Source organism: Ictalurus furcatus, chromosome 3, assembly GCF_023375685.1.
Source record: "Ictalurus furcatus strain D&B chromosome 3, Billie_1.0, whole genome shotgun sequence".
In the NCBI taxonomy this organism is placed as follows: domain Eukaryota; kingdom Metazoa; phylum Chordata; class Actinopteri; order Siluriformes; family Ictaluridae; genus Ictalurus; species Ictalurus furcatus.
The window spans coordinates 27,147,962-27,157,555 of NC_071257.1; the positions used below are offsets into that span (position 1 = coordinate 27,147,962).

Consider the following 9,594-nt stretch of genomic DNA (forward strand, 5'->3'; position numbering starts at 1 on the left):
CTGAGTGCTTTTAGTATTTTTGATTAATTTCAGTCTGATTTCAGAGAACTTCACCGTACTGAATCTGTTTTGTTGAAGGTTACCAATGATATCTTACTCACTCTTGACTAAGGCTCTTGCTGTATTTTAAATTTACTTGATTTGAGTGCAGCATTTCACACAGTAGATCATGATATCCTTTTGCAAAGACTTGATCATGTAGCTGGGTTTTAGGTGCCTGTGCTGGAGTGGCTTGCTTCTTATCTCAAGGAGAGAACCTTTTCTGTTAATGTAGGGAAGTGTTTCTCATCCTGTGCTCAAATTTCCAATGGTGTTCCCCAGGGTTCCATTTTGGGTCCTCTTCTCTCCTCTTTATATATGCTTCCTCTAGGTCATATTATTGTGAGACACCACTTATCATTTCTATGCCGATGACATTCAGCTTTATCTTCCTGTGAAAAATAAGACCTGCTCTGTGTCTTGTTTGTTTGACTGTCTGCATGACATAAAATGCTGGATGGACATGAAACCAAAATAATCGTTTTTGGTCTATCAGCTCTGTCCTCTGACATTATCAGTCAGCTTGGTCCCCTCTCTTCTAATGTGTGCGACTGTGTCAAGAACCTTTGTGTCATTTTTGACTCCACACTGTGCTTTGATAAGCAGATTGGTGCTGTTGTGAAAAGCAGTTTCTTTCAGTTAAGATCTATTGCTAGAGTCAAGATGATGCGCTCCAGGAAGGACCTCGAAACTGTTATTCATGCATTTATAACATCTAGGTTGGACTGCTGTAATTCGCTCTATCAAGGTTTGCCTAGAGCAACAATTGATTGTTTGCAATTGGTACAAAATGTGGCAGCCAGAGTACTGACTGGCACCAAAAAACGTGAGCACATTACACTGTGCTACTGGTCACATTCCGTGTTGATTTTAAAATTCCACTTTTTGTTTTTAAAGCTTTGCATGGATTTGCTCCGCAGTATTTGTGATCTTCTCACCCCGTAAACTGTTTCAAGAACCCTTCGATCATCCAGTTACTTACTGCTCTCAGTTACTCGCTCATGTTTTAAGGCTAAAGGTGACCGGGCTTTTTCCGGGGCAGCTCCTAGGTTTTTTTAATAGTCCTCTTCTTCACATTAGATCTTCCGTTTCTGTGTTTAAATCCTCTTTGAAGAGTATTCTTTATGTTTTAATTGAGAGTGTACATTTTTCATTGGTCCTTTTTTGGTTTTTGTTTACTCTTTTAATTTGTTTTAATCCTGTTTTATATTTCTTGTACAGCACTTTGCTTTCAACATCTGTCGTTTTTAAATGCGCTTTATAAATCAGTAGATCAATGCTGTCAATTTTTTGCTTGCTGCTATCACTGAAATAGCAGCTTTGTATCATGGACATACACAGAAAAATAATACTGTAGTCATCAGCCACTTTGATGCTCGCTAGTGTAAATAAAGGGTTATAGTACTAAGATCACGAACTGCGAAATAAAGAACAGCTTTTCTGACTGTGCTATAAATAATAACTTGTAGGCCTACATTTTGCCTTTGTAACTGTCCCAGCCCTGGGAAAGGTCATGGCAAAATCTCTTTTCTGTGTATCAAACTCACATTACTATGTTTGTTGTCTTGTTGCAGGATTCACCCGGAACATATTTCTAACATATTCCAATTCTATTTCCTTGGTTGTGTTTCTTTGTAACACAATAATAATGTGCATGTACAATTTCCTTTATTTTACCCAGAAGCCTTGGAGATTGCACACTTTTGCACTCAACTGTATATGTTTAGCAATGGATAGCCGAGCAATTTTCAAGCGCCTTTCTCATAGAAACCCTCAAATCTATTTCATTTTGTGTTTGTATCTTGTCTTCCAAGGTCATCCTAAATTCCCTCAGTGTCAAATAGGATCATTTATGTAGATTAGTGGTTGGTGAATAAATAGATAATTGGAAAAGAAAATCGTGCTTCAATTTTATCAGTAATACACACTAAAACATTCTGTGTCACATCTCCATGTAAATAAGTGAGATGTAATCTTATTAAGTGATAAGAGATTAATTGCGGTGGTTGTCAGTGATACTGTATTAATGTGAGCTACAGGTCAAACCCCAAACTCCTTCCTTCAAACATGGCAAGTGAAACAATTATCCCTTCACATAATCAATATTTTCTGTTGGACATGATTCAGCCATGTTTCTCTCCTCACAGCGGGAGTGTATATATATAAGACAGATCCTTTCTTGGTGTAATTAAAAATTGATTTTTCACTATTAAACAATTAGAGTGCTGTATTCTGAGTTCTTATGAGTGTAAGTCTTCTCCCACTGACAATCACCCGGAGTATTTCTGTGCTTTCAGGGTTATGATGATGGATATGATGGGGAATATGATGAACAGGGTTATGAGGCCTACGACGATGGCTACAGCAACCAGTCCAAAAGGTATATATTCTCTTTTCTATCTGGGGTGTTGGCTGGGTTATGATCCACATGGGTTTTACTGTTGTATTCTGCAAAATGAAGCCGAAATCAAAAAACTATGGCAACATTTACACTGGGAAATTTACTCGTATTCAGTATAGTGGTAACGCAAGTACATCTACATACATCTGAAGTATGTTCAGATGTTCATATCACTAGATTTTTCTTCTTCATTGGAAACAAGGGTTTTCAGGGGTTTTTTTCAGTTGCATTGAGACCACCACGTTTAAACACAAGCACTTGCCTGTTAGCTTAAAAAATAAAAATCAGGGAATAGAAAATATTGTGTATTTTCTTTGCTGACAAATGAAATGTGATGTAACATAAAAGCAAGAGCCAATTTTACGATGATATACACTGATCAGCCATAACATTAAAACCTTATATACATTAAAACATTATAGTGGGATATATTAGGCAGCAAGTGAACAGTCAGTTCTCGAAGTTGGTGTGTTGGAAGCAAGAACAAATTGGCAAGTGTAAGGATCTGATGTAAGGATTTGACAACGGGCCAAATTGTGATGGCTAGATGACTGGGTCAGAGCATCTCCAAAACGGCAGGTCTTGTGGGGTGTTCCTGGTATGCAGTGGTTAGTGCCTACTAAAAGTGGACCTAGGAAGGATAACTGGTGAAACAGTAACAGAGATGGCACCTGAGTAAGAGATGGCACCAGGATGCACTATGGGAAAAAGGCAAGCTGGCGGAGGTAGTGTGATGCTCTGGGCAATGTTCTGCTGAGAAACCTTGGGTCTTGGCAGTCACCTGGATGTTACTTTGACACGTACAGTATCACCTACCTAAAGATTGTTGCAGACCAAGTACACCCCTTCATGGCAACGGTATTCCCTAATAGCAGTGGCCTCTTCAGCAGGATAATGCACCCCGCCACACTGCAGAAATTGTTCAGGAATGGTTTGAGAAGCATGACAGATTGTTCAAGGAGTTGATTTGGCCTCCAAATTCCCCAGATCTGCATCCAATTGAGCATCTTTGGGATGTGCTGGACAAACAAGTCGGATCCGTGCAGGTCCCACCTCACAACTTACAGAACTTAAAGGACCTGCTGCTAACGTCTTGGTGCCAGATACCGCAGCACACCTTCAGAAGTCTTATGGAATCCATGCCTTGACGGGTCAGAGCTGTTTAGGCGGCACAAGGGGGACCTACACAATATTAGGCAGGTGTTTTTTATGCTATGGCTGATTGGTGTACACTATATGGCCAAAAGTATGTGGACACCTGACCATCACTCCCATATGTGGTCCTTCCCTAAACTGTTACCACAAAATGCCAGAATTATATAATGTCTTTGTATGCTGTATCATTACAATTTCCCTTCATCTAGTGTACAAAAAAAAAAAAGGTGGAAGGCCTTCCCAGAAGAGTGGAGGTTATTATAGCAGCAACATTTTATGAAATAGCACTTGAGATACTAAATTGAGAAATTGAATGTGTGGTATGTAGGCTTTTTATTAAATATTTAATTCGCTACTTTGATGTTTTTTTATATAGCAGTGTTTTCAAGAATTATAGCATTTGATATAACGATGTCATTTTGGGAATGACATGGTTATATCAAATTGTCAGATATAGCCACTGGTCCTAATACTGCTCCTCACTCTAACTGAAGAAAATTCAATATAAATTCAAAGTCAGAACCGTACATGACTGAGACACGCCTCAGTTTTGCTTAAACTCCACCCCGTGCATGTTTCCCACACAGCTTCTGAATAGTGCTCAAGTCTGTGTACTGATGTGTGCAATTCCAGTATTATTTCCTATTTCCAGGAGTATATATGACTCCTGGTGTGTTATGGTTGGAAAATAAATAAATAAATAAATAAATATATATATATATATATATATATATATATATATATATATATATATATATATTCCATTTTATTTATTTTGATTTTATGTCTTAAACTTTTTTTAAAAAAAACATTGTCTCATTTTTATTGCAGTGGTTCAGAATATTACGAATATGGCCATGGAACCAACGATGATACATACAACAATTACGGTAAAGGTCGCTCTCTTTTGTTAGGCTCCAAGCTAAATGGTTATTAAAAAAATAGCTCTACACTTACTTGATTGTATATGTTCCTTGTAAAGAGCGATGTTTTAGATTTTAGAGGTTTCACACCACCACTCATGCGCACTCAGATTCAGCTCTTTATACAGTGACATTTACTGGAAAAGGTCATCCTGTTTCTCCTGAAAGTGCAGAAGGCATACAATGTTCTCTATTTGTAAACTCAGAAAGAATTGTGGCACTGTATCAGGGCTTTAAGGAATCATAAGCTGCCCATTCGCTCATTAGGTGGGTCAGAAACTGACATTTATTATCGAAGTCTTTATGACAGACCCTCAGCAGTCCCCCTCTTCTTGTTTATTTTTTAACGCCGATATTAAAACAGAACGGATAAACACCCAGATGGTCATCATAATGACACCCACAGGCCATTCGTGGATCTTATATGTTTAAAACCCAGCTCAGTGGAACATACTGCTCAGTGGGTTATCATCTGAGCAGAAGGAAATTTATTTGCGCCTGCCAGAAAACTAGAAGCTTCCTGATCTTGTCTCCGTAGTGGTGCACCACAGAGTTCTGTTGACATTGCAGGCTTAAAATTAGGCTTACACTCAGGCTTACACTCATACGTTGCCCTTGCCGAGGACATACAGCACTCCCCTTCTCATTTCCCTCTCAACAGTAATGGTAACCCACTCACAGCAATGAGATAAAGAAAAGCCACCTCCTGTTTTTCCAAATAACCAGAGTGCTGTGCTCGGTGGTAGCCATCTTACCTTGGCAGCTTGCTGCAGGGGAGGCTTTAAGATGCATACCGAGTACAGGAGCAGAGCCAGAGCCAGGCTGGAGGCCTCAATGCAGCCCACTGAGAGACGAGCCATGGCCTTTTATACGCTGCGTTGCCTTTTGAGCGTCTGCCCTCACCGGATTATGTCCTAAATCAGGGATCGTGCTGCTCTTGGCAGGGGCTCCATCGCTCTCCACTGGAGCCATTTTCACATTGTGCCTTGTCCGTTCCAATTATTCATTATACAGCGTGCCAAATTGTGCACTGGAGTGCCTTGGCATGGCTGATGCTAAAACAATGCCTCATAATCATTCAGTGACATGAAACCAAAATCTCAGCGCTGCACTTGTAATGTGATTTAAATGAGCACAATGTGTAGCGGTCAGAGCTTTACACATGAAAGTAGCCTAAGTAGATCACAGAACCTAAAACATTTCATGTGCTGTGGTGTACTATTACTCACAGTATTTAATATGAACGTTTCTGTTTTGTGAACGTGTTCTTATACTGCTCATTTCCTCTGCAATCTCGCCACAAAACTGTAATGGAAACACCACGTTAGCTGTATCGAGTGTCAGGATTCCCTATCCTGAAGGTGGCCTGATTGTTTTGGGGATGGCCCACTGAGCACGTTCATAGCGCATTGATTCCCAGCGTGTGCTGTATTTATATGACAGCTGGATCAGCCAGCAATTCTTGCTTCTTCTTCCGAGCTACTGCTAGCTGATAATTAGGGCAGTGTGACATTACGTAGCGCTCAATTCAGCTGAAACTGAACAGCAGCAAATCTATACAGAGCTCATTGAGATACCTTTGGTGTTTGCTGCTTATCTGCTGGTTACTCTAATGTTCTGCATCATTGCATATCTTGAATAACATCCTCAAACGCATATTGCTATATTGTGGCTGTGGGAAATCAGCGAAAATTCACTTAAAGCGTCAGTGTGCAGTTGTTGAAGCAGAGCCACAGCTGCTGCAGGAATTAGACCCGAGTTTCACAGTTTTATCAGACATAATAGGGAGACGTTAGGTCAATTTGGATGACTGGGCAGATGGATGGATAGGTTGAATGAATCATTTATTCACTTATTGTAATTCAGATTTCAGATTCTTAATGTGTCTTCTGGTCCCTTTACCTGTAGCAGAAGAGGAGTGGACTCAGCCACGGCCGAGCCTCAAAGCTCCAGCTGCAAGAGTTGCACGAGGGGGCTACAGAGATCACCCCTATGGTAGATACTAAAGGTGCTCCACATCAGTGATCTCCCCTGCCTGGCATCCTTATGTAATAATCTAAAAAATATCAAATAAAAAAATTCAAACACGCAAAAACATGTATTAGGTCAAAACATAACCTCCCCTAACCAAGGAGCAAGAAACTGCATACAGCAGATGGATTTGATAACAAGATTTATTCATACATCTAAGAAACCCAAAAGGATCTTGCATTAAACAAAAAGACTTCCATTTGAATGCTGCTTCCCTTTAGTTGTCTATTGTTTGCTCCCCTGAACCTAAAGCATGGAGTTACGTACAAAATGATGCTTCCTTGTTCTTGGCTACCATTTCACCAAGGCAACCGTTAAGTGTTAGACCCCCCTACCCCCTCTCTCCCCATATTGTACATAACATCTTTCTTAATAACGTCTTGATTTGATGACGGTAAATACTGAGTTTGTATATTTTGATTTTGATATCGGTACTGGGATTGAAAGCAATCAGCTATGTATGTAGCTACCTACAAGTGATCTGCTGTGTGTTTAGCCTGTATTTGTACATAAAAATGTAATAAAAAGGACATAAATCATCTTGTGTAAGCTTCTCTAAATAGGTGGCCATAATTGTTAAATTTGTTCTTGCCATAATTTGTTAATAGAGCATCATTATTTTTTTCTCTTTTTTTTTGGTAAAATTAGATAAGCACATACTTGTTTTTAAGTAATAAATGCCTGTTTTAGTTCAGGAAGTTGCTAATATGTTCTTTTTTGATTTTATACTTAACAAAGAAAAGCAGCAAAAAAGTAACTTTAGAGAAGTTGTGAAGACATTTTGTGTAACAATAGATAAGCATTAATACAATTACGACTTTGTTAAATAATTTTAACTCTAGCACTAAATTGTTCATTGAATATTGACTCGTCATTTAAATGTTTAAGATGTTAATGGAAACCAACTGTTTAGATCAATAAACTGAATTTTTTTAAACATATCCTTTAAGCTTGACCTTATTAAACCAAAACTCTGGCTTGTTTGCACTAGCGTGACTGTGAATGATTCGGAGATTGAGGAGGTAAGAACAGTAAGATTGTCTAAATGCCTTCAGTCATTGGTGTTAGTCAGTATAACCCCAGTATGTGAATATGGCAGATATTCACAATGTTTCATCACTCATTCGAGTGAATGGGATACATTTAAACTGCTATGTCTCTTTTACCTTTATTCTTATTCCATTGAACATCAGAAAGCTGCATTTGTGTTGTAATACCAATGCTTTTAAATATCAGCTATTGAAAGTCACTACCTTTTAGAGTCCTGAACTTCCTTCTGTGACTGTTAGAGCTGAATGCCGACGCGTATTAAGAGACTGAAAGGATGACTAAACATTAAGCAGGTAACCCTAATAATAATAACTCTAATGTTGCGAATGCCAGTCATAAATTAAGTTACTTACACTTAAAAAAGTAAACCTATCCTGTCTAACCCCAAATAAAGCCGCTAATTACAGTTAACTAGCGCCTTCAAAAATGACTCGCTAACACATAAGACAAAAATTAACATTGTATCCATTAAAAGAACTAAAACTGATATTAATACCTGAGCAGTTAAACTAAGCTTTTAACCAGAACACGAGGAATAAAAAGGAGATGGTTGCTTCAAATCAGACTCTCTGTGACAGCTTTTGTCCCGACCCACAAATTGGTTTACTTTTTTGATAGTGGCACAGGCTTTGTCATCCTGTTTTTAGCCCTTACATCCATCTTGCATGTCATTGGAAATTTGTTTCAACTTTTTGTCTTTATTCATTGTCTGACATATTTGTAATATATCATTATCAACACAACGTTTTTTGAAAAATAATATTTCTTCTTCAACAGGTCTCTTTCCCTGAGCTGAGATACCGAGATCATCAGAAGGGGTGAGGAAAGACTCTACTTCTGTTATTCAGACACATATCAACTTGTGCAAAATAGGGTCATTTCCTGTTTTGTTTTTTACAAATTCAATTTGTCTTACTGTCTCAAAATGCAAAAAATAAATAAATAAATAAATAAAAAATTTGAAAATGCACTGCAGACCACTACTCAGTTAAATGAAAGGACAGACCAAGATGGTCTAGAAATGTATCAGTTTACTAAATAAACTAAATAAATATGATTTAATCTTTGTTTCTAGCCATCAGTAGGATTTTATTGTTGCCTTGTTGGAGCATGATTTTCTTTATGGTAAAAGTATTTGGTCTGTGATTTTCCCAACTACTTAGCCACATTACATTGGGAGTTCCGGCAGGTCGTAAACAATTCCCAAGACGACTCGTTTGTTCAGTTATCGAGTGCTCCTCAACAATGAGACACAGAACGCTCAAATTTTATATGGGGATAGACACTGTATTACTTTGAAAGATGACTTGAAGCTTTTGTTAATATTGTCTCTATTATTTTTATACAAAAGCTATTTTTGCACAGACTGTAGGCACCAGCATCAACACCACTAGGGGGCCAGAACAAACAGGCTACATCTGCCATGTGATGAAGTTCTGCGGCAGAAACTGTCACAAATGCACTGTTTATTCAATATAATTGTACACAAATCTTAATTTGAAACGAAGCTGTGCAAAATGTTTTAGTGGGAAACTTGAATGCTCAGGTTCAATCATATGGTGCTTGAATCACATTTGTGCAACGTTTAGTCCAGTTGTTAGACTGGAACTCTGCTGTTTTTCCCCCCTCAGTGCACTTCGCATAGGCGGGTGAGAACATAGCAATCACCAAAACAACTCTCTGAGCTGTCTGAGCGAGTTGGTCTCAGTCTGGTTCCAATCGAGGTCTAGCACAGTTTGATTACTGTGAGAAAGCGATTCAACCCTGAATCAACCCAACTGCAGGAAGAGAACCCAATATGTCTTGTATTTTGTGCTGCAGGCAGCATTTTTTTCTAGATGTGATCTGCTAAACTGAGCTGTGAGGCACAAACTGAGCCAAACGACATAGCTACAGAACGATGATGTGTTCGGAATATTTGAACTGATGAAGATAGAGGGAAAAAATGGTTAAACTAGTTAATTAACTAGTTATTTATATAATTACCTAACAATT

General features: G+C 38.5%; 1 protein-coding gene across 1 annotated transcript in view; it reads left to right on the forward strand.

Annotated features, from left to right (window-relative positions):
* khdrbs2 (KH domain containing, RNA binding, signal transduction associated 2) overlaps positions 1-7,819 on the forward strand; it is a 94,638-nt gene extending 86,819 nt beyond the window's left edge. The window contains exons 7-9 of the mRNA XM_053621819.1: positions 2,337-2,419; positions 4,427-4,485; positions 6,427-7,819. Of these exons, the coding sequence (XP_053477794.1) occupies positions 2,337-2,419; positions 4,427-4,485; positions 6,427-6,524 (240 nt within the window). The 3' untranslated portion in view covers positions 6,525-7,819. The remainder of the gene's footprint in view (positions 1-2,336; positions 2,420-4,426; positions 4,486-6,426) is intronic.
* The last annotated feature ends 1,775 nt before the right edge of the window (positions 7,820-9,594 follow it).